This window comes from Fusarium odoratissimum (assembly GCF_000260195.1).
Source record: "Fusarium odoratissimum NRRL 54006 unplaced genomic scaffold supercont1.13, whole genome shotgun sequence".
NCBI classification, from domain to species: domain Eukaryota; kingdom Fungi; phylum Ascomycota; class Sordariomycetes; order Hypocreales; family Nectriaceae; genus Fusarium; species Fusarium odoratissimum.
Window position 1 is genome coordinate 253,281 of NW_022158699.1, and position 22,820 is coordinate 276,100.

At 48.7% G+C, this 22,820-nt stretch overlaps 9 protein-coding genes across 10 annotated transcripts; 4 read left to right on the forward strand and 5 right to left on the reverse strand.

Moving 5' to 3' along the window:
- Positions 1-210: 210 nt before the first annotated feature.
- Positions 211-2,276, forward strand: FOIG_08467 (uncharacterized protein; the record flags this gene model as incomplete). 2 transcript variants are annotated; one of them, XM_031208504.1, is made up of 3 exons in its annotated part: positions 211-243; positions 323-474; positions 553-2,276. In XM_031208504.1, exons 1-3 carry the CDS (start codon positions 236-238, stop codon positions 2,274-2,276), a joined length of 1,884 nt encoding a protein of 627 aa, XP_031061510.1. In that variant the 5' UTR covers positions 211-235. The 2 variants fall into 2 exon arrangements, with proteins under 2 accessions (XP_031061510.1, XP_031061511.1); XM_031208505.1 differs by lacking the exon at positions 211-243 and having other exon boundaries at positions 267-474.
- Positions 2,277-2,297: 21 nt separating this feature from the next.
- On the reverse strand, positions 2,298-4,805 carry FOIG_08468 (uncharacterized protein). Its single transcript, XM_031208506.1, has one exon. It carries the CDS (start codon positions 4,777-4,779, stop codon positions 2,335-2,337), a length of 2,445 nt encoding a protein of 814 aa, XP_031061512.1. The 5' UTR covers positions 4,780-4,805; the 3' UTR covers positions 2,298-2,334.
- Positions 4,806-5,000: 195 nt separating this feature from the next.
- Positions 5,001-5,995, reverse strand: FOIG_08469 (uncharacterized protein; the record flags this gene model as incomplete). Its single annotated transcript, XM_031208507.1, has 1 exon — positions 5,001-5,995. One exon carries the CDS (start codon positions 5,993-5,995, stop codon positions 5,162-5,164), a length of 834 nt encoding a protein of 277 aa, XP_031061513.1. The 3' UTR covers positions 5,001-5,161.
- Positions 5,996-6,879: 884 nt separating this feature from the next.
- Positions 6,880-9,264, forward strand: FOIG_08470 (uncharacterized protein). The gene is made up of 2 exons (XM_031208508.1): positions 6,880-8,373; positions 8,428-9,264. Exons 1-2 carry the CDS (start codon positions 6,919-6,921, stop codon positions 9,223-9,225), a joined length of 2,253 nt encoding a protein of 750 aa, XP_031061514.1. The 5' UTR covers positions 6,880-6,918; the 3' UTR covers positions 9,226-9,264.
- A 1,718-nt stretch (positions 9,265-10,982) lies between these two features.
- Positions 10,983-12,340, forward strand: FOIG_08471 (uncharacterized protein; the record flags this gene model as incomplete). Its single annotated transcript, XM_031208509.1, has 2 exons — positions 10,983-11,581; positions 11,623-12,340. The coding sequence occupies 2 exons, from the start codon at positions 10,983-10,985 to the stop codon at positions 12,338-12,340; spliced, it is 1,317 nt and encodes a 438-aa protein (XP_031061515.1).
- A 402-nt stretch (positions 12,341-12,742) lies between these two features.
- On the reverse strand, positions 12,743-14,816 carry FOIG_08472 (MFS transporter, SP family, general alpha glucoside:H+ symporter). Its single transcript, XM_031208510.1, has 6 exons — positions 14,483-14,816; positions 14,121-14,420; positions 13,641-14,066; positions 13,129-13,591; positions 12,898-13,068; positions 12,743-12,840 (listed from the first exon to the last, which is right to left on the reverse strand). The coding sequence occupies exons 1-6, from the start codon at positions 14,696-14,698 to the stop codon at positions 12,776-12,778; spliced, it is 1,641 nt and encodes a 546-aa protein (XP_031061516.1). The 5' UTR covers positions 14,699-14,816; the 3' UTR covers positions 12,743-12,775.
- Positions 14,817-15,568: 752 nt separating this feature from the next.
- FOIG_08473 (uncharacterized protein) lies at positions 15,569-17,365 on the reverse strand (the record flags this gene model as incomplete). Its single annotated transcript, XM_031208511.1, has 3 exons — positions 15,569-16,821; positions 16,868-17,047; positions 17,110-17,365. The coding sequence occupies 3 exons, from the start codon at positions 17,363-17,365 to the stop codon at positions 15,674-15,676; spliced, it is 1,584 nt and encodes a 527-aa protein (XP_031061517.1). The 3' UTR covers positions 15,569-15,673.
- A 380-nt stretch (positions 17,366-17,745) lies between these two features.
- On the forward strand, positions 17,746-20,532 carry FOIG_08474 (uncharacterized protein). Its single transcript, XM_031208512.1, has one exon. It carries the CDS (start codon positions 17,855-17,857, stop codon positions 20,357-20,359), a length of 2,505 nt encoding a protein of 834 aa, XP_031061518.1. The 5' UTR covers positions 17,746-17,854; the 3' UTR covers positions 20,360-20,532.
- FOIG_08475 (uncharacterized protein) lies at positions 20,147-22,816 on the reverse strand. Its single transcript, XM_031208513.1, has 5 exons — positions 22,528-22,816; positions 21,624-22,475; positions 20,950-21,572; positions 20,691-20,894; positions 20,147-20,640 (listed from the first exon to the last, which is right to left on the reverse strand). Exons 1-5 carry the CDS (start codon positions 22,737-22,739, stop codon positions 20,390-20,392), a joined length of 2,142 nt encoding a protein of 713 aa, XP_031061519.1. The 5' UTR covers positions 22,740-22,816; the 3' UTR covers positions 20,147-20,389.
- Between the last annotated feature and the right edge of the window lie 4 nt (positions 22,817-22,820).

Here is a 22,820-nt window from a genome sequence, read left to right on the forward strand (position 1 = left end):
TCGCCACGTCCTGTACTCGGGACCACTTCAACCGAGACCAGCCCACCCCTCTCGGCCCATTCCCACGGGGTCATTGGGGAAAATCTGGGGTACGCTAGCAGAAAGCTCAAGGGGGTTCTGGACCATCACGTGGAAGACAAATCCGAATACTGGGCCGGCATTTAAGGGCCAACATGCCCCGAAGTTTCTGCGCGTAAAATGCAACCTTGACGGCGAAACATAGACCGAAACAGCCATGGCCTCGTATGTTACTTCTTTTTTTCTCTTAATGACTTTCCCCGGAAATAGACAGAGTGGAGAAGGTTAATGACTGATCGTGCAGATGTGAGAGGTGCAAGCAACGCAAGGCAAAGTGCGACCGCCGATTACCGGCCTGTCAGCGCTGTGAGAAGGCAAAGGTTGAGTGTGAGTATGGGGGGAGGCGGAAGCCGGGGTTTCCAGCTGGGCATCGCCAGATGTTGGAGGACAAGATTGGTAAGTCTCGACTCATTTTTACTCCATCATCTATGTTTCCGCAAGGTAAGGTGACTGTCGGCTGACTGTCGGTTCCAGAGAGACTGGAGTCCGAGCTACGCGCCATTCGTAGCACGCCGAGAACGAGCACATCAACTGATCAAGCACCTACGCAAGACACAATCGAAGTCGACAACAAATCACCCAATGAACAAGCAATTCGTTCAATGCCCGTCGGTGAAGCATCACCTACCTTTGAGCGCACCCGCAGAGTCACAGAGCGCAGACCCCCAACAGACCTCGTCGTTTCTCTCGCCTCTCTCTACTTTCGCCACATCCACCCATGGTTTCCCTTCCTAGATGTGCAGCGCGTCTGCGCCGATATGGGATCTATGGACGAACCTGCGCTGCTCTACTACGCTCTCTTTGGTGTCACGCTGCCGTACTCGTTTGACTCGCGTCTTGATCAGGCGTCGAGCGATTCGTTTTGGAAATACTCTAAGCGCAGCATATTTGTTGATGTGCTGGAGGAACCGTCGTATAGCTCGTTAGAGGTTCTCACAGTACTTGTCTTGGATCTTTCTGGCATGACGCATGGACCTCAGGTTTGGGGTCCCTTGGCTGTAGCTACGAAACTGGCTGTGCAGCTGAAGAACACGGATGGGCTTGTTTTTCGCACGTCGACTGAGGCTGAAAGCAGTGAGTCGCTGAGCAAGAGCGATGGTATTTTCCGACAGCGGTTGTTTTGGGCTATCTACGCTCTCGACTGCACCATTTGCATCACCACCAACCATCATTCGACCTTGGGCGACGACCATGTTCACCACTTCCTACCTGCGCGACAGCAAGTCTGGCGGGAGAACCTGTCAGAGGTAGACGATGCATCGCTTACTCCCGCGTCTGTATTCAGCTACCAACTAGAGCTATTCGATCTTTCTCGGAGAATTCACAGAGTTGGAATGGAATACACTACTCTCTACAACAACCAAGAGCTGGAGTCGACTTGGCTTGGCGAGTTTCATAACACCGCAGCTGAGCTCAATTCCTGGATGGAGACGCTGCCATCTCGGCTGTTTTGGCATAACCATAACATTGTCGAGGATCGTGTTCCAGGCGCTATCCGACCAGCTACCTTCATGCTATACGGGTACTATTACGCGTTGGATATCTACCTCAACGGCTTTCTCGCCATACCATGCCATTTCAACTTCCAGTCCGATTCGCATCATGAGATCCGTCGCCAATGCTTAGAGCGATGTCTCAGCAGCGTACAAGCCTTGGCTCAGATCGTCACAAAAGTGGCTGACCAAACTATCGATAAGCTCGGCTGGCCTTTTGCCTGGTCCGTCTGGGTGGCTGCTCGCTTCTTGACGGCGCAGAGGTACTTCACAGGAGAGACTGATCCCGAGACCATGGCAAAAGTCTCGCTTTTCACGACATTTCTCAGTACTATGGGTCGCTTCTGGCAGATTAGCGCCAGCTACGCTAGGATGCTCCGTCGCGCAACATCTGACCTGGATGCAGGCACTGAGCCAGGACAAGGGACCATTCTTCAGCTCATGGCTGATCTTAGAGTCCCAACGTCTCATATTGAGGATCAGTTTAGACCAGACTCTATGCTGCACGGGGTGATTAGTACTGGACAGTCTGTTTCGACATATAATAACCCGAGCTACATGGACGTTGAGAGACTGGATACTCTTCTTCCTGTTTTCGCTGACGATGCGTGCTTTGATATGTCCCAAGATCAAGATAATTGGTTTCGCATGCCGTTATTTGCATCATCGGCATATCAACAATTCAACGCGCCAGAGCAGGAATGACACTTAGTTTTAAACTTAATATTGACTTTATATTGCCTCAAATAATAATCTACTCTTTCTAAGATCTTGTCCAAGTGAAGCTCATGTTCTGCGAGCTCTTCTCAACCATCCCCGGCCATCCTGGTAATTTCACATGCACAGAGATTGACTCGTCTAATCCCTCAATACCCAACGTGACTAGCGTCTCTCCATCTAAAGAGCTCCAAGCAACCTTTGCCAACACCAACTTTCCTTCTCTATAAAACGGAACTGTTGCTTCGAGAGATGTATACAGCCCCAGGCGCGGAGCAAACTCCAGCTCCTGCCATCCAGGCTTTGCAGGCCGTATCCCTGCAACCTCGGCTAAGAACTCGTAGATGGGAGCGCTGCCCCAAGCATGGCAATCCGAACGGTGTGAAACGTCGTCTTCTTCCCAGGTCGTTAGACCGAGAGATAATTGATGACGCCATGGCTGCCAGAGAACATGGAACAGTTCGTCATACAAAGACCCTCCTGCGATACTGATGGCTCGAAGTGTATAAAAGGACATGGAGATCGACGTCTTGATGAGAGGCGCACCACTTTGAGAACTTCCGAGAGCGCGCTTAAGTAATACTTGAGCGCTGTTACCACATACCGCACCGCTGAGAACTGCCCAGACCTGGTTATGCTGGCTACGGTCAGCCTTGGGGTCTGAGCAAGCAGCAATGCTGTCGGTAAAGTATTGCCCATCAAAACACTGCCGTTTAACCGCATCGACAATTAGCCCGGCCCGATGAGAATACTCATCTGCAAGGGAAAGTCGGCCTGCACACTCTCCCTGCAACTTGGCCGCTAGTTTGAGAGTGTACGCATATAAGCTGTTTGTGTATGTCGAAACACCGGAGTTGGCTGCTGACGGAGGAATGCCGTACGGCCTCCACTGCTCCGCCCAATCATGAAAGTTCCAAACGCCCTTCTCATTTCCTAGACTTACAAGATCCAGGCGATGATCCATGCGTTCATGGAAAAACCCCAGGACAGCATCAACAACGGGTAAAAGAGGCCGAACAAACGCCTTGTCAGCGTAGTAAAGAAAATGATCGTGCAGCATGCAGATCCAGTAGAGGGAGAAGTGAGGGATGATCTGCAATTGAGTCGATGGTGCTCTACTAGCTGTAAGCCCAATACGAGGCTGAAAGGAGCTGTGAAGCTGGACGATTGCCTGTCTCGCTAACCGATCATCGCCAGATACGTGGTAAGTGAAGAGACATGAACTTCGTGTATCCATGGCGTATTGGAGTTGCTCGTAGAAAGGGCAGTCTTCGTAGCATTCATGCATGCAGTTTTGTAAAGTTCGGATACTCGTGTCGTACAGCGCTCCCAAAGTCCCATCATCTGTGGTCGTGCTTATCGTTGATAGTACGTCCAATGGGTAATTCACAACGTCAATATCGATACCACGCATGATCAGATCAGATGACCCAGTCTCGATGGTTAGTCTTATGAAGCGAAAGGTACGCCAGTGGAAAGGCATGTATACTTCTTCTGTATCTTCCTCATCGTAGTAGCCCAGACATGGATTCCCATCTTTTCCCCGGAAAGTGTAAATATCCTTGGGCCCGATTAGAAACTTGCTTGAGTCGCATCTATTTCCCTTGCAACGGAGATATGGAATCAGCACTGGAGTGTTCTCATAACTTTCAGAATACGTTATCGTAAGACAAGCGCCTCCAACTTCCGGACGGACGAAGCGGAAGCGGATAAAAGCAGTTGTATGCACGGGAGTCTCAAGGTCGAGTTGATGACTTGATCGAGCGGGAAGAAGGAGATTACTGTCTGCTGATTGAATACCCAGCAAACCTGCACTCCAGGTGCCATGGGGCAAGTCGCTCTGAACGTTGTGAATAGCGCTGAAGTAAGCCTTATGGCCTCTCATTGGCGGAATGAGACGCGGCGATAATTTCCACGGCGCCGTGACACCAGTAGAGTCCTGAAAACGGAGCGGTATCGCCGGAATCCACTCCAATGACGTATCGCGTGATGCCGAAACCAATTCGTATACGTGAAGAAAATCATCCTCTTCCTCGTCGATGCGAAGAGTCACATTGTGATCTATCGCCGTTTTCCAAAGCTCACTACTTCGAATCTGCGGTGCCCAGACCTCATCGTCAACAGTCGTTGCGATCTTGACACCACCTGTTCCCAGACGCGGAAAGCTAGTCCCGTACGACGTCCCGTGAAATAGTCGGAGGACATGGATCGCGATGTGATTCTCGCCCAAGCGCAAATACGGGCTGATGTCGACTTCGTCGTAAAACCAGAGACTCGCATCTCCCTTAACAGGTCCGAACGCGGCCAATTGCTTGTTGACGTATAGCTTGTATCGTGTATCAGCCGTGATTTGAAGTGGAAGCGATGTTGGTATCTCCTTATTGACAAAGAATGTCTTGCGGAAATGAACGAAGCGACCGGCGGTAGACGTGGCCTTTTCGATGAAAGCGGGATTCCACATCCAAGATGTGTCAAATTGTTCGGCTGCCATGATGGGGATATTCTCGAGTTGGAGGCGGTAATGTCGGAAACAACGAGGGAAGAACTAAGAGAAGGGCCTTTGGAGGGGCAGGCAAGCAATTCCTCAGTCATTGTTAAGCGTAATTTCAATGTGGTGGCACTCGCATGACCCACGTTGAGCTGGGGACCCTTCGGATCTTGTAAGACCGAGACATACCTCGTTTAACGGGAGCGAGCGGGTTGACATGCACCGGCCAGCCCAACCCATTCTATATCCATGCAGATTTAATTGTTATTTCGGGGATATGTTTAGCGAAGCCTTGTGAGCATTAAATCTTTATGGTTCGATTCTTTGATAACTATTTTCCTGAAGGTTCAGACCATAGGATGGGGAGACGCTATATCAAATTATCTCATACCGGAACAAAATCATACTGAGCTCCTGCAACTAAATCTTGCCATGATGTAGTTAAGGCCTTAGAAGGATTACTGTGACGCCATTTCCAATATTCGAGACAAATTGTGCTTGCCAAACTGACATTCGCAAATCCATGACGCTCCTTTCTCTTGAACCAATTCAACGCACGCATCTTGTGCGCTTCATCATAGCATTCACTTGCTATAACCATGCAAGGCCATAAAACAATGCATCCGTCAAGGTCAGTAGCAACATCTTCAGCCGCTTCAAGATGAGTCAGTGCTTCAGATACAATATCTTGTAGCTGCTCTGGCGGCTTGTGGCGGATCCATCTTTGGAGGTGTATTATTGTGGCGTAGTGCCAGACCGAGGCATAGTGTTGACTGATGAAGTTGACCTTTTCACTGCGGAATTGATTGTGTTGGGTTGTTGGGCTGACTTGTAGATAGATCTGAAGTTCTAGCTGGTCAAACAGAGCGAGACCTTCAATAGCATCTTGTTTCGAGAGCGTATTGATTTGAGATATGATACCGACGAGAGCCTTTGTGACACTGTGATGTTTAGAGGCATAGTCCTCGGTGCTCGGGAGTTGAGACACCATATCTGCAAGGTCATGCTGTGTATCAACATCGCCCAACACGACGAGACAAAGACATTGCAGAACCACAACGTGTAATTCAGATCCCGGTTCCAGACCTTGATAGAGTTTCCCCTGTACTATTATCCTCAACGCAGCTTGTATATGAGCTCTCCAGCTACGAGGATGTCCTGTCATGGTATCCTGCATGATACACATCGCAATAGCGGTTAGAACAGATGTATAGTCCATGTTCCTCGGTTGTGAAATGGACTCTTGTAGATTCTGCAGTGCTACCTGTGCATTCCATGCTGATTGTGTATTGGCCTTGTCGTGCCGTAGGGTATTCAGATTATGCGCGGCAGCAGCACAAACTCCGTGCAACACTGCAATGTGACTTTTGGAGGTGCCACTGACGCCTTCAGAAGCTAGGCGCAGATATATAACTCGGTATGGGTTGTCCACTGTGTCGATTTGGACCATGTTTCTACACATGTGGACCAGCCAGTGATGAATCAGCTCGGTCTGTTGTCGAGACATGGAAATTGGGCTAAGACTGGTTTGTGGCGGCGGCACTTCATCGAGCGGAGTGCTGTTGAATTGCCAGTAATTCTTTGACGGATGGTTCTCTAGTGAGACTGCTAGAGCAAAAGTCGCATCGTTTCTAGGCCTTTCTGACTCTTATATATATATAGAACTAGAAATTAGTTATATTATTAAGTTTATATAGCTTTTATAATCTTTTTCTACTTATCTTTATAATATATAATTACTTAAAAGAAACTTAAGTACTTTACTTATTAAGGAAAATTATCTTTACCTTTATAATTAAAAATATTATTATAATAATTTATTTAAATAACTATAACTATCTTAAGTAAAAATCACTTTAAGACTTTAAATTACTAAACTAAATTATACTTATTAATTCATTATCTATTTACGCTTTATAGGGTTTTCTAGATTTATATTATATTAATTCCTCTTAGGCAATAGCTAATCAGGTGACCTAGTTTTCTCCAGGCTCATAGCCTGTTCTTTAAAAGTTGATTCCCAATTTGGGTTCTGCGGGTTTTACAGTTAGTGGCGCAGCAGTGTTGGCTAAAAGAGGGGAAATCTTCACCTCTAGCAGACTCAAGTTCCTACGCAAATATACTTGTCGCATAGTCGTCACTATGAGCTTAAATAAGGATTTCCCGTATCTCCCTCTCACGGCTCTGTCGCAAACCCGAGTTATTTTACTCACCCCAGGGACGAGCAATGATCCCATCCACTGCTTCCAGCTGGTCATCGATCTAGACCACGACTTGACATCATCCGATGGAGCATGCCATGTTCAGCCATGTTCAGGTGAAGAACCACCCTTGACCCAGAGATCACGTCTGCAACATGGGGAGTCCGACTCAGACCTCGAAATTCCGGGCCTTCTAATGCAATCAGCTAGTCGCAGTACTTTGCACCTATTCCAAGGATACACAGCGCTATCCTATATATGGGGCGACCAGCAAAACCCGCATGAGATCTTCATTGACGGCAAACCATTTCACGTCGGAGAAAATCTTTATATTGCTCTACTACGGTTACGAAAACCAATTGATGTTTTCGGGATTGGCACTACTGCTCCAAAAGACTTCCACAACCAAAGTCTTAATGTGATACAGCAACATATGTCATCAGAAAGTCGCTTTCTTTGGGTTGATGCAATCTGCATCAACCAGAATGATGTTGCTGAGCGAGAAGCTCAAGTTAAGCTCATGGCTCACATTTATCAAAAGGCAGATCATGTGCATGGAGACCTCGGCCAGAAAGAAATGACTGGGGGCTTTGAGCTGCTACATCTTATGCAAAAGATAATGGGAGCGGGCAGCCGTTGCCAATCCCAGCTATCTCCCTCAGAAGAATCCTATCAGGAAGAGGGGCATACAAACCCTGACGCCAGAACCAACATTATGTCTGCCTTGGAGTCAGAATTTGGGAATTACCAAGCTGGGAAGACTGGAAATGTCCGTGAAGTCAGGCTGCCAAGTCCTTCAGTCAAAGTCCTCGAGGAACAAGGCATTCCAAGAGAAGATGACGAGGTATGGGCACATTGGAGGCAATTCCTTAACTCGACATATTTTCAGCGCCTTTGGATCGTTCAAGAGGCCTCACTGGCAAGCTCGATCACTCTATGGTACTCGAATGTGAGCATCGAGCTTGAAATGGTCGGCCAGTGTCTACAGTACTTGAGAAAGTATAGCACTAACTCAACTCTCTACTCCGTGGCGAAAGATGATTACCGTTCGTCATTAAGTACATCACCTGCCATTTGGGCAGTGATCGGGCTGATCCATCAGCGAAACCAAATGCGTGGGGCAAACGGCCGTCTGACTAAACAAGTTCCTCTGATTCATATGTTGGATCTTGCCCGTCGCACAAAGGCAACTGATCTTCGTGACAAGATTTTTGGGCTTCTGGGCATGGCAGCCGATGGCTCAGATTTCCTTCATCTTGTAACATATTCCCAAAACGTTGAAGAAGTTTACCAGGATTTTGCCAAATTCTTCATTGAACGAGGTCAGGGAATATCAATGCTCTATCAAGTCGATAGCAGAGTATCAAAAACATTGGATATTCCTTCTTGGGTTCCTGTGAGTACACCTTCGACTGGAAATGCGAAGGTGGGTTTTCTAATACCTTCTCAGGATTGGTCGCGTGATAGAGATGAATCATCTCTGTACGACGCAATGCCGGCTCTATCTAGCGCTCTTGATGAGCAAAAAGCGCTTGAGATACGGTTGTCTGGTTCGGAACTGGCAATCACGGGCCACGTAGTTGACACCATTAAGTGCCTAAGCACACCGATATCTAGCAACCTTACATGGGGATCATTCTCCGAAATAGCTGCCTTCCTATGGGAGGGCGGCAACCTCTTGATAAAGCAAAACATCGAAGGGGACCAGGCGGTGGAAATCATGCTCCATACCCTCAGTTGTGGCTCTCTAAATGCCAAGCCAGCCGCCAAGGTGGAAAGCCTTCGCCAAGGCTTTGCTGCAGTATTTGGGCATGGAACGTTCCTTATAAATGGAGGAAACTCTGATGACTCACCGTGGCTACCACATATGCGCCATTTCTTGGTCAAAGGTATGGCACTTGCGCCCGGCCGCCGATGGTGCATTACAAAAAAAGGGAAGTTTGGTCTTGTGCCAGGAGGCACCAAAACAGGTGATCGCGTTGCACTCTTTGGTAGCTACTCACTGCCTTTTATCCTTCGAGATCATTCAACTGAAGGTAGTATATCGGGTCAATACATGGACAGTACTGTTCACCAACGTGTGACGGCTAATTTACGCTCGAAACTCAATACCATAAAGGCTAGATGGCTACCAGGGGCTTCCGCAGATACTAATACTGCTTTTACCTTGGTTGGTCATGGATATATTTACGAGCTAAAGACTAAAGAAAAGAAAAATGGCAAGGAGCGAGAGATCATCCTAGTATAGAAAGGCTTGCCTATAAATTCTTAATTTACGTTTATATAATGCTGCCCTTAAGCTTAATAGTATTACCCACCCTTCACTTGAAAGTAAAAATTTAAAGATAAGTACATAGTAATGCCACTTTCTTCTAAGATCTTTTCAAGTCCATACGAACTATTAAAACCACCATCTAACCGCATCTTGCCTTAAAGTATCTTTAATGGATAGAGCGTCTTATCTACCACCCTCATGTCAAAGGTTGAGTTCAGTATGATGTCCGAGAGCTGATTTCTCTGTCCTTGGCACCTCATGTGTAATCCCGCTGTTAATATCGGCCACATCACTGTCGTCCAAGATGGGGACTTATATTATATTTCAGTAAGACCTGTAAGAACGGCCCAGATATGGTTCGACAGTTGCGTGAAAGTCCAAATTGGGAGTATGAGGTCGATGGAAGGAGGACTCGAGAAAGATCAGGCAGGCTTCGCGGTAAATCTGACCTGCATACCCACAATCCTTGGAAAGGGCTCTTGTGTTAGTCGCCACGTTCTTAGCTTTCCAGATATATATTTGTAATTTTGGAAGGATATCTGTGAAGCTGCGATTCCCTCTTTGATACGTAACTTGGCTAGGTCGCATATCATGAGGATTGTTTCGTACACAGGATGAGAGCAGCCAAAAGGCATCCATGAAGATTCGTTCCCTTATTCAGAGTCCCAATGTGGGCAGTGATAAAGTTCGAATCATCTACAGAGATGAACGGCCTGTGACGGTTAAATTTGAGCCAGTGAACTAAATACGACTGGTCTTACTAGTCACGAGCATATGGCAAGAAAACCCTGACTCTGAAGCTCAAGGGCTGTGGTTTGATCAACTCCGCGTTTGATACATCCTGGAGAGTTAAAGAGAGCCAGGCCGGATTCCAGGTTTGATCATTGGGAGTGATTGGTAGAGATCGTATGGAGTCAGTGTTGAGCGAATCAATGTCAATTTTGACAACGCCGAGTTTTAGTAGTAGATCAATATAAAGGTGCACTCCAAGAACTTAATCCTTTATTCGGTTTCATGCAGGAAGATGTTCTCGATTTGAGGAGTCATGGTGCTAGAAATTTGGGATCACGAGTAGTATTAGTATTAAGTGGAATTACGAAACCATAAGAGCTCTCTCTCCTTTTCTCAGTTAACTATAAGTTCTTATACTCATATCTTGCCGAGGTTCATCTCTGCCCTAATCTCGGGGACAGTAATTGCCGATTATACAGTGGTGCAATGGCCTTTGAGAATATGACCCAGCGCAACAATACTTGCACAAGCCATGTCAAAGCTGCCAAAAGAGATTAGTTACATATTTGTGGGTTTCGTTGTGGACTGCCTGAAAGGGCGAGATGGTGGAGTGGAGTGAGTGCGATACTCGATTACAGCCATGAAGAGAAGTCAAGAATAAATGTTACATCACCGTAGAAGAAAAGAATCATAATAGCAATTCCATCAAAGGCTCGGTAATTCTTTCCATCCACTGTAAAACTTCAAAAGGGGACAGGTTTCAGAACATATTGTATGCAAAGGCTAAAGTAACTAATTCAGCGACAGCCGCGGCAATCCACGCAACAGTCCATGAGTAAGACCCAAGTCCGAACTGAGATGTACTATGCCGATACATAAGTCTTGTGATAGATATTCTGTAAATAACACAACATACATAGTCAGTCCAACATCTTCACAGACATACCTTTCCACTTTCAAATCACCTCTAAATCCTTTAACACGTCACCTTTCAGAATATGGCAGTATCCACCTCATCGTCCTCCACGCAGTGGACGCACGAGCCCGTCGACGTAGCCATCGTAGGCGGGGGCCTCAGTGGCCTTGCGGCTGCTAAAGATCTCGTCGCTGCCGGCAAGTCAGTCCTTGTCCTCGAAGCCCGTGATCGAGTCGGCGGAAAAGTCTACGACGTAGAGGTGAAGGACGGGAATGGCCATAAAGTCGAAGCTGGAGCTGAGTGCGTCTGCAAAAACCACAAGAGGTTGCTTGCTCTTGCCAGTGAGCTTGGCATCAAGACGTTCCCGACATACATCAAGGGCTATATGCTCATGTGGATACCTGGTCAGGGTCGTCTACTATACGATCCTGTCAAGACACAGGGAATGCCGTCACTATCTGAAGAGGACATAAAAACTATGACTGACATCACAGTGCAGGTCAATGAGATGGCAAGTGAGATCGACGTGCATCAGCCTTGGATGCACCCAAAAGCTAAGGAATGGGATCGTCTCACGCTGTCGTCATGGCTTGATGGCTTTGCTCGCGATGGTGTAGCGAGAGGAGTGATTGATATGACAAACAGAGCTATCTTGTCGGCAGACGGCGAGGATGTTTCACTGTTGAGCGTTGTGATCAATGTTGCGCGAACTGGAGACCTAGAAACGAAGTTCGAATGGAGATGTTGACCAACGTCAAGAATGGGTTTCTTGAAGAAAGAATCGAGGGCGGACCACAGAACATCGCTATCAAACTAGCTGAGTGCATTGGTAGTGACACAGTCCGTCTTCGGGCATCTGTTCGACAGATCCTCCAGAGCGACGCTGGATACCTCGTTGTGGGCGATTCATTCCGTGTTCAAGCACAAAAAGTCATCATCGCCATCCCCCCCATCCTCGCAGGTCGTATCGTCTATCAACCTCCCCTCCCCGCAGCTCGTGATCAACTTTGCCAGCGCGTCCCAATGGGGTCAATCGGAAAAGTCATTGCAATCTACAAGACCCCCTTCTGGCGGGACCAAGACCTCAGCGGTGAAGTCGCAAGTCTCGAGGGTGTATCCCAGTCTACATTCGATAGTTCTCCCCTTGATGGAAGCTTTGGCGCTATGCTGGGTTTTATAGAAGCCAACGAGATGCGAAGACTCGATGACGCCTCTGAAGAAGAGATCTTTGCTGTTGTGAAAGAGGACTTTGCTAGATACTTTGGTCCCAAGGCGAGGGAGGTCCAGTCCTGGGTTCTTCAGAGGTGGGATAATGAGGAGTTTTCGAGAGGCGGTCATACAGGATTGTTCCCGCCGAATGTCTGGACTCAGTTTGGACCTGCGCTGACGAAGCCGGCTAGGGGGATCTATTTTGCTGGTACGGAAGCGTCCAGCTATTAGGCTGGGTTTATGGAGGGTGCTGTAATTGCTGGTGAAGAGGCAGCTGCAAAGATACTGAGCGCCTCTTGAGAGCACTCTTGAGGTTTCAATTTAAAGAGCTTGAAGAATATACAGCTTACTCTGAGGAATCAATGGCACCTTTTCTTGAGTGTTGAGAAGGGTGATCTTTGTTAATGGGATTCCAAATGAGCTTGTGAGAGCAATGCCATTATGAACACGTACCTATGTATTCGTCATTAGACATCAATTAGAAGGGTAACAAAACAGGGTTAAATAATAAACCAGCCCAGTCTGAATATCTAATTATAAGCATTGCCCTCCACTACAAGGTAGACGGTTAATAAAGACAGGATATATTGCTGCATATTCCGATCTTCCCGAAAGTTAACTGCTGCAATGTTTCTCGGCTACTCTTGATATGATGCGACGACTGACTCAATCAATCTGGTCAACGGCTGGCCGAACCTTTTCCTGCACATAGTCACTCTCAAGTGCGAATTCTGACAGAGCCATTAGCAAGCTAGTCACCAAAGCGAATTGACAACAGCAGGACTTACGGTCGGCTTTAGTATACTTGAACTTTCTTGCTGGTACACGGTTCTCAAAGAGAATGTCGATTTCACCAAAGGTACGGTCCTTTGTCTCAGGAAGACGGAACCAGCACCAGATAAGACAAAGTGCGTTCGTTCCAGCATAGAAAAGACCTGTTTTTGCACCCCAGCCCCAGCCTGGACTCGCTGTTAGCTTCTCTGACGGAAACCATCACCTTTCCTTGCAGATGAACGTACCGGACGCCGAAATCATCCTTGGCGTAACAGAATTATTGAAGATGGCAGTAAGGTTATACACAAACCTCCCAATGACAATAGTCTTATACCTAAGCCTTCCCGAAGGAGTCTCAGCCACAATAGGATAGCACACCGGCCCAATGGTGATCATGTTGCAAAGAGTCGACACCACAAAGAGTAGGCCAACTGCGAGATAAGCGTCTTTGCTGGTGGACCATCCGAGAGCTCCGATGGCAATCAGGCAGCAGAACATGAACACGAGGCCGCTCATGTAAATGGTCGCGCGTCCGAATCGAGGGAAAAGAACCCAGCAGATCATGCCGCCGATGATGTAGCATGCTGAGAGAGAGATGTTTAGGTTGAATGACTGGACCTGTGACCAGCCTGCGGCTTGGAGGAAGACGACGACGAAGCCGAGAATGGCGTTTCCGCAGAGGATCTGGGCGGCCCAGACAACGCAGTTCTGTACATAAGTCAGAGTGAAGTGATGAGATAAGTGACAAGGTTCTTACAATTTCGGTTCGACGCAAGTTGGTACCCTTGAAGCATTCAATAATAGACGCTCCACCAGTTTCCGCCTTTTCCAAAGCAGTGGTATGCTGTATGTACGCCAAGCTCGCCTCGATCTCTCCTTCTCTATCACCATCGTCTGAAGCAAGTCGCCGAAGAGATGTCTTAGCGAGCTCAAGTTTACCGCGACGGACGGCGTTCCACGGAGATTCGGGAGCGAAGTACGCCACGAAGAATAGCGGTACTGGCCAGACCCATTGAAGATAGAAGGGCAGCTTCCAGGCCAGATTACCCTCAATGTTTAGGCATGCTCGCACCACGCCTGATGAGATCAAGATACCCAGGCCCCAGCACATGCAGACCCAAGCGGTGACGTATGGACGGAGAATCGTGGGGACGACTTCGCAAGCGTAGGTAGTAGACAAGGTCTGGCGCAATGCTAATCAGTCTGTGTTTCGAAACTGGAAGTTCCTTTTACTCACCTGGAAAACACCCCAAGCAACACCGCACAAAGCTTCACCAAATGCCAGAATGGAAAGAGACGGTGCAAAGGCGAGGATGAAGATGGTGCCTACAAGATACGCCATAAACACCATCATTGTAGTCCGAGCGCCGAATTTATCTTGTGCCCATGCGTTGATCAAAAGGCCGGCCAGTTGTCCCACCTGCGACGAGTTCGAGAGGCCGGATTGCCAGGCTGGCGAGATGACCTTTTTGCCCTCTTTAGCGCTGTACTCACCGAAGTGGTCTTGGAACTGGGTTAGGCCGTAGAAGGACCCTAGCTGTTAGAGTCAGAAGTTAGCAGACTCGTGGAGAGGGGTTCATTGCGATTCAAGTTACATACCATGACCAAGTCGTAACCTTCCATTACCAGACTGATGGACAGGACGGAGGCCCAGAGCACAGCCTTTCTGTATTTCTTGAGGGCTTGGCGGATGGTGAGATCTCTGTCCGCAGCATTTCCATCTTGAGCGCGCTGGATAAGCTCAATGGTGTGAGGGTCACCAAGATCAAGACCCTCGAGCGTGTGCTTATTCACAACGATGTTGTCTGTACCCATGGCTGCGACTTGAAGTTTACAGTGAATAACTCGCTGACCACTCCTGCTGATCCTCCGTGTTCAACATGAGGGGTCGGCATCTCCCTTATAAGTCAGGTAGCTGTCAACCCCATGGGGAACTGAACTCTAGACTTTGGTCGCTTTGACCCCAAAGTACGTAGTGCGGAGAACCACCAGGCCGGGACCGCATTTGCCAGACAGTGGCGCCACAACTGTTGAAGAAACAGGGTCTCACAATAGCAGAACCAATTGGCGTCTTTCACAGGCCAAGCCTCGTGGTCCATCCCACCGGAAGTCCAACTTGACAAGCCATCCCACTGCGAACTTTATTCAAAGACATTCATCCCACCGGAGACGCGTCTACTCATTACCTATACTTGTAGGATAGCAAAGGCACTTTTATTCGGTTATATCCACAGAGGCGTAACTACGTACCTTAGCTATACTACTTCTCCATGATATTGAGGGATGCTGCAGCCAGCGCCGCCAAATCGAGATCCGCGCCGTCTGATACCGGGGCAGTTGTCACCATGTCCCGCTCTCTCTGTTATTTATCTTCCTTAATAGGATATTAAATGGAATTCTTATCCCCCCATTCTTTCTTCATGTCACCTGTGCAGAAGTTCGGAAGCAGGTCACAGCGAGTGTCGTATATATCCTTCATGAACAAGCCGGTGTACAAGAAAGACATGTAGATGGCCAAGAATTCCTGATCTTATAGCAAGAGGGTCATCGTCTGCTACGCTGTAGCGGCGTTTCGTTTTTGTCTCCCAGGATTTGATCGATGGATGGTTAATAGGCAGCTGCACCTTGTCGCCTTGGTACTAATATACTGTGGGTATCACTTAAGATCCGAGAAGCTTGACATGCGGCAACAATAGGAATAGATAGAGGTGAATGGAGTGATTATTCGCTATAGGTAATAACTAAGGACACCGGCTTAGACAATTGGGAACATACAAGTCCAACTACGTCCTAATCTTCCTCCAACTTCTCTCTCTTCTCAGTCTTGTAATCTTGCGAATCATATGCTGCCAGGCTATGACCGTCAAAAACAGCAGCAATAGCTTCGAGACTAGGGCCCTTTGTCTCGATAAAGAACTTCCAAACAATAGCAAGCTCAATAGCAAGCCATGCGACATAAACAAAATAAAACTTCCACGCAAGTGCCTGAAGACCGATAGGGTTGACCATGGTGTTGATAAAGTTACTCGCCTTTCCGAAGAACATGAGGAGCGAGAAGCCCTTGGCACGAATGGGATAGGGAAGAATCTCGACAGGGTACGAGTAGAGGAGTGCGTTAAAGGCCAAATTGTAGAAGAAGTAGAAGAGGAAAAGCATTGCGATGACGGCTTTTCCGGCGGCGGTGTTGTGATCTTCGTTGAAGAGACCAGCACAAAGGGTCTGAGACGCGAAAATGCCAAGCATGCCTCCAACAGAGAGGAGAAACTGGGTTCGGCGCTTCATGTAAGCGGTGAGGAATGCAGAAGCAACCGAAGTGAGCCAGTTGAAGATCATGAGGCAGCCGTTGAGAATGTTGCGCTCTCGAGCATCGGTGACACCAACAGTTTCGAGTACACGAACAAGGTAGTAAGAAACGAGACCGTTGCCCGACCACTGACTGAAGCAGCCAAGACAAACCAGAATAAAGACTCGCTTTCTGTTACCAGGAGAGGTCAAGAGGTCCTTCCAACCTGTCTCATTGCTGACCTCAGCTTCAATGACATTTCGCATCTGGATGAACTCAAGCTTGACAAGTTCGTCGTCCTCATCTCCATTACCATGCCACTTCACTAACAACGCCTTGGCTTCTTCACTGCGGCCATTCGCGATGAGCCATCGAGGAGACTCAGGAAGAAGAAAGACGCATGTGATGGGAAGCATAGCTGGGGCAGCCTGTAGAAGAGATGGGATTCTCCACGCCCATTCACTAGGGATGCTAAAGGTCCCAAAGGTCACCCAAGCAGCGAGGATAGCACCGATATACCAAGAGGTCTGATAAAGGGACGTTATGACTTGTCGTTCCTTGGGATGGGCGAGTTCGCCGATGAGCATGGGGGCGTAGGCGTTTGCGAAGACGAGACCGAAACCGATGATGAAGCGGGAGATGAGAAACATGGCGACTAAACAGGAGTTAGCTGAGTCACATAGTGGTTTAAGGTTACTTACAGTGAACAGAGGCACCTTGGATGACTGCACCGATGATCATGATTACAGCGCCAACAAAGATACCCATACGTCTTCCCCAGCGGTCACCGACCAAGCTGATGAATGGCGTAGCGACAACACAGCCGAGAGGGAGGATGGCTGACATGATACCAAGAAGTGCACCACGAGGTTGACCAAAGTCTAAGAGCTCTCGTTAGTAACAAGTCCATCCCAGAACAGACCTAGAACATAAGCACACTTACAGTTATCCCAAGAAGGTACAGCTTGAAGGCCAGACATCATACTCGCATCGAATCCCAGGGTGATAGCAGCTGCTAAACAAGTTGGAATGATGAGGAGATACAGCCGGAGAAGGTTCTTGTTCTGGTAGAATGGAGGCGCGATCGCAACAAGTTCCTGAATCCTCTGGTCAAGATCGAGGATCTGCTCGTCAACCACATGGTCTGCATTCTCCGCCATAGCGACATCCGCTTTGGCTTCAAGACTATTCTTGCCCATTTTGAGATCTGGATGAACACAACAGTAGAAGGGTGGTGTTGGGAGAGGAATAGAGATGCTCGTGTCCTGCTGTATGCAACGTCTTGACCTCTAATATACTCACCGTTACAATAGTATGGGTCTCATCCCCCTGGAGTAGCATTGCAGTGCGGGGATCCCCGAGAAAGGTCTGCCTGACTCAACGACCCCACGGGGCTGGAAACAGCATGGAGTCATCTCCACAGGCCGGGAGACAAATGGTTAGCGATATACAAGTTTTCGGGTCATACCCGGCCATTGCATGACTCGTGCAACGGATGCTTCCCGTGCGTGAATACCCCTCATGCTCTCATAACATTTGCACCGAAATTTACTGCCTACTAGCTCAATTCTAATTGTACCAAGCTTATTAGCAGCCCGAGCTATACTGACCTTATTCCCTTTTATTACTTGTGTCCAAATCTTACCAATCCCAGTCGCACCTAACCGACTGTAGGGCAATAATCCATCATGGCAGCCTCACAAACCACCATCGAGCTCATTTCGAAGCTCACGGTTGAGGAAAAAGTCAGTCTTCTAGCAGCCGTTGACTGGTGGCGCACACCAACCATCAAGCGAGATGATGTCTTCATTCCTCATATCAAAACGTCCGATGGTCCTAATGGTGCTCGTGGTGAGAGCTACGTAAGCGGTATCACAGCAGCTTGCTTTCCTTGCTCAACCGCCATTGGCGCAACATTCGATTCAGAACAAGCATATCGTCTAGGCAAAGAGATCGCAAAAGAGACCAAGACAAAATCCGCGAATGTTCTTCTCGCACCGACCATGAACATCATCAGATCTCCGCTCGGTGGGAGAAACTACGAGACTTACTCTGAGGATCCGTACCTCATTGGAACTTTGGCATCGGCGTTTGTCCGCGGCTGTCAGAACGAAGGCATTGCAGCTACGCCGAAGCATTTCGTCGCCAACGATTCTGAGAAGTCAAGGACGAAGATGACATCGAACATTGATCGTCAGACCTTGCGGGAGATTTACATGCTTCCCTTCCAGCTGGTGATGCGTGACTCAGATCCCTGGTGTTTCATGACTTCATACAACCGCCTCAACGGGGAGTACTGTGCAGAAGATCACTGGTTACTCGAAGAGGTCCTTCGCAAAGAATGGGGATTCTCAGGCCTTGTTGTTTCAGATTGGATGGGGACATACTCTACCGCTCACGCACTCAACTCTGGTCTGGATGTTGAAATGCCAGGCCCGACGAGATGGCGTGGCCAGAAGGTTCTGAAGGAGATTGAAGCTGGCAACGTTACCACTAAGACTCTTGATAAGAGTGTTGGTAGGGTTATTGAGCTTGCGAGAAAGACTGGTCGTTTTGAGGATCCTGTCGAGAAGCCGGAGCATTCAGTGGAAGATCCAGAGCGTCTTGAGTTCATCACCTCCATCGCAGCAGACGGAATGGTTCTGCTCAAGAACGACAACAACATCTTACCGCTGCCCTCAAATGCTTCAGTTGCTGTTATAGGTCACCATGCTCTTCACCCAAGCATCGGCGGCGGAGGCAGCGCAAAGGTCTTGGCTCAACACATCATCTCACCTCTCGAAGGCCTCAAAGCGCAAGGTGTCAACTGCCGTCATGCAACGGGCGTTCCGGTCTTTGGGGCGCTACCCCACGCAGAACCAGAGACTATCTCGCCTGTACAGCTCCGCTGGTTTAACAGCTCAGTAGTCGGTGAGAACCTTGCCCATGAACAGACGATCACGCTCCCTGAGTACATGATCAAGGAGGCCTGGCCTACATATCTGGAGAAGGAGTATTGCACTATTATGTCTTTTAATCTACGCCCAACAACAAGCGGGGGTCATGTATTCTCTGTCATCACAACTGGCAAGGCAGATCTGTTGGTAAATGGGGAGAAGGTCTTCCATCGTCCACAGGAGCCAGTCCTTCTTCCAGAGTCCTTCTACTTTTACAAAGCCAAGATTGAGCGACGCTTTACTCTTGATATGACTGCTGGTCAGGAATACAAGATCGAGTTACAGTCTTGGGCTACTGATCCCGAGGTTCTCTCCAAGATTGGCGGTACCATGTTTCAGGGCGCTAGTCTTCGCTTCATGGAGCACGTGGATATCCCTGGTGCTGTTCAACACGCTGCAGAGATCGCTGCATCTTCTGACGTGGCAGTAGTCTTTGTTGGCACGACGAATGAACTTGAGTCTGAAGGCTATGATCGCGATACAATGGACTTGACATCTGATCAGTACGACCTGATCAACGCAGTGGTGGCTCGCAATCCTCGTACAGTGGTCGTCAATCTCTCAGGATCTCCCGTCACGGTATCTCCCTTCATCGATCAAGTTCCGTGCTTTCTCCAAGCTTGGTTCGCAGGTCAAGAATGCGGCCACGCCATCGCTCGCGTTCTCCTCGGACACGTCAATCCATCGGGCCGATTGCCAATGTCATGGCCGAAGAGAAATGAGGATAACCCAGCTTATGTAAATTTCCCCTGCGATGATAATCTCGAGCTCAACTATGAGGAGCGCCTCAAGGTCGGGTACCGCTTCTATGATGATGAGACTGCGCCAAAGCCTCAGTTTCACTTTGGAGAAGGGCTTTCTTACACGACGTTTGAGCTAACTGGACGAGCAAGTACGAGCTCGCGCGTTGATACTACTGAGACAGCCGAGACTTCACTCGTAACGGAGGTCAAGAACACGGGGGCGAGGGATGGTAAGCAAGTGGTCCAATTGTATGTGACTCCCCCACCATGCGACGGGAATCCACGACCAGTCAAGGATCTCCGATCGTACTGCAAAGTGTTCGTCTCGGCTGGGCAAACAGAAGAGGTTACGTTCAAGCTGGACAAGTACGCATTTAGCTACTTTGATACCGCGGTGGACAAGTGGAAGATGCCACAAGGGGAGTTTCGTCTACATATTTGCTTCAGTTCCGCGGAGACACTCCAGACTGTCAGCGTTACAAACCCGGAGACACGATATTGGACAGGGCTGTGAGACCGCTGACTTGGGAAATTGTTGGAATGGTTAAGCTGGCCAACTAGGTAGGGGGAATATAAACTCATCCCCGAATCCAAGACCGCCGTATGTAGGCATTCCACCGTCGAGACTCCAGTCCCAGTTATCTTGGAACAATGATGCCATGAAGTCGACCTGTTCCGTCTGACTTTCCGCCGTATCAGGAGGGACTTCATCCATGCGTTCCTCCGGGCAGCCTTGGATGCTAACTGAGGGTCTGCGAGACGGTGCACGCGACGGCATTGCAGAGTTGCGGATTGCTGGAGAAACGTTAGCGGGTTCTGGTTTTGTAGGTGCATGCTTAACATACAGAAATATGCGGAACGTGCTTGGTCTTTCAGAAGTAGTAGATGCTCCAAATAACCTCTCGCCCGGGCATTCTCCCTGCCGATAACTCGTAGGAGCACCGTCGTGTTCTCCCACGTCGCATCGAGCTGCTGCTGGTTAAAGTGTTTGCTTCCTCCGGCCTGAGCACACTCGGCGAGGATGATTATGCCGCCGCATGTCATGAGATCTTTAAGAAACATGTCAGCTGTCATCGTACAGGAACTGATTAAGTGAGGGCTTACAGAATAGACTGAACCACCATGCTCCAGTCGCCTCCACTTCCCTTGCAGCCAGCAGAGACGCTGATAGCTCGTACGCCACCTGAACGCATGTCGTCGCGCACTGAGCTTGGAATGCTCCCTGCAAAGTATTCGCCTCTGTTCCAGTTTCATCCAAGCCAGAGCCTGTAACTCGTCGTTGTCGTGAACGTCTCGCAGCAGCGCAGAATGCACTAAAGCTTGGTCTGTACAGCAAAATCCTAAGATGGAGAAACCGTGCGTGTAATACATTTCTCTGCCGCTTCAAAACATGGCCTCTAGCTCCTTGTTGTCTCACCGTGTCATTGTCCCACCATGTTAAATCATCGACCAGGGAATTCCGGAAATCTTCTAGAAGCCCGTCTAGTCGAACGAGGGCGCTGAAGTCGGAAGATGAGCTTGGCCAGTAGATTGACGAGAGAATTTTGCCGAGGATCTTGGCAAGTCGGATGTTCTCTACCACAAAAAGGTTCTGTGATACTGTTCCTTCCGGTTGGACGCATGAGATGGAATTGGGACATATGAACTCGTCGTCGACTGCGGCGGGTACGAGAACATCGTCTGTCATTTGGAGAACTGGAGGCCTTCCCAGAGTCATGCAAACTGTCCTAAATATTGTCAGTAAATATTTAGTACCCTACCTCATGGAAGTGACTTACATCTCCATCTGTAAACATCCATACCAGACTCTTCGACGCACTTCGTTCTCCATAACAGATCGCTGATCAGCATGCCTCTCTGTATGTAACCCCAGCCCAACAGCTATCCGACAAGCAAGGCCGATGATATTATAGCATCTAATAGGATACTCGCTCGAAAGCGCATAGTGACCTGCCAGCAGCAACGCCTGCACATGCGACAAGTCACCTTTATCAAGGATATCCATCTGCAACAAGCTCCTCATCCTAGAGCTAAACATCGCCGAAGCAGATTCTTTTTCCGGCGAATCTGAAAACTCGCATCCCAGAGCGAACATCGCGTTCAAAACGCAGAAGAAGGAAGTTTCAGGACACTGATCTCCTCCCACGCCAATATCACCAGCTTGACCCATCTCCGCCCCCGGATAGCCAGTCGACGTCCATAACGCCTCATACCGTTTCCTAAACCACGTCGAATGACACCAAGGATAGAAAATATGCACACTATCAAAGTACAAGTCCAGAAACTTGTCAGCTACTTGTCGCGGCGGTAGAGCAAACTCAGCTGTTAGAAGTGACGTCGCGGAACTCCGGTCCCGGTTCCGAAGTGGGACCGCTGGCCGGTGGCGATCGGGATGGGGAACCTCTCGGAGAAGGGAGTGCACCGAGGATTGACCGAAGAATTCATCCTCTTGACGGTTGAGAGTGAGGGTCGTAGCGCCCATTGTGCTTACGGGGCTTGGGCCGTTTGTAGTGGCGTGAATTGTACCGGGTCTGTCTCTGGGGCTTTTGGGGGTGAGTTCTGCATCTTGGCGTAGCTGGTCAATTACCAATTGCATGTCCTGCACCTGTTTCTGCAATGAAGCGATGTACCTAAAAAAACCATCAGCAATGAAACAGTATCTCAGTTAGATGAGGGACTTACTCTTGCTCACTGAGCTGCTTTGCAGTCCCAGCAATAACAGTGTAAACGCATCGCGCAGACGGTTCCCCTCGTTTTCTGCAGGGATTACACACAGGCTTCGACCCATCGCACTTGATCTTGCGTTCCCGACAGGTATCACATGCCAAAGCGACCCTCTTTCGTTTGGTTGGACGGGCCACTGCTTCTCCTTCCTGTGCTTGCGGAATGTCCATTGCGAAGAAAAGAGCGGGGGAATTGATGAAGCCGAGATTGAGAGGAGGGTCTGCCTTTTTCACGGGCTGTACCCGGTGTTT

What these genes read in the sequence shown, in the direction of transcription:
- FOIG_08472 (XM_031208510.1), bottom strand. Translation starts at nt 14,698, where the DNA reads ATGGGTACAGACAACATCGTTGTGAATAAGCACACGCTCGAGGGTCTT. An exon ending in AAGGATGATTTCGGCGTCCG is followed by an intron (nt 13,069 to 13,128) that starts GTACGTTCATCT and finishes CAGCGAGTCCAG; the next exon opens with GCTGGGGCTGGGGTGCAAAA. An exon ending in CAAGTATACTAAAGCCGACC is followed by an intron (nt 12,841 to 12,897) that starts GTAAGTCCTGCT and finishes TGGCTCTGTCAG; the next exon opens with AATTCGCACTTGAGAGTGAC.
- FOIG_08474 (XM_031208512.1), top strand. Translation starts at nt 17,855, where the DNA reads ATGGCAGCCTCACAAACCACCATCGAGCTCATTTCGAAGCTCACGGTT.
- FOIG_08468 (XM_031208506.1), bottom strand. Translation starts at nt 4,779, where the DNA reads ATGGCAGCCGAACAATTTGACACATCTTGGATGTGGAATCCCGCTTTC.
- FOIG_08470 (XM_031208508.1), top strand. Translation starts at nt 6,919, where the DNA reads ATGAGCTTAAATAAGGATTTCCCGTATCTCCCTCTCACGGCTCTGTCG. An exon ending in ATATTCCTTCTTGGGTTCCT is followed by an intron (nt 8,374 to 8,427) that starts GTGAGTACACCT and finishes ATACCTTCTCAG; the next exon opens with GATTGGTCGCGTGATAGAGA.
- FOIG_08475 (XM_031208513.1), bottom strand. Translation starts at nt 22,739, where the DNA reads ATGGACATTCCGCAAGCACAGGAAGGAGAAGCAGTGGCCCGTCCAACC. An exon ending in AAGCAGCTCAGTGAGCAAGA is followed by an intron (nt 22,476 to 22,527) that starts GTAAGTCCCTCA and finishes TGGTTTTTTTAG; the next exon opens with GTACATCGCTTCATTGCAGA. An exon ending in AGCACGTTCCGCATATTTCT is followed by an intron (nt 20,641 to 20,690) that starts GTATGTTAAGCA and finishes ACGTTTCTCCAG; the next exon opens with CAATCCGCAACTCTGCAATG.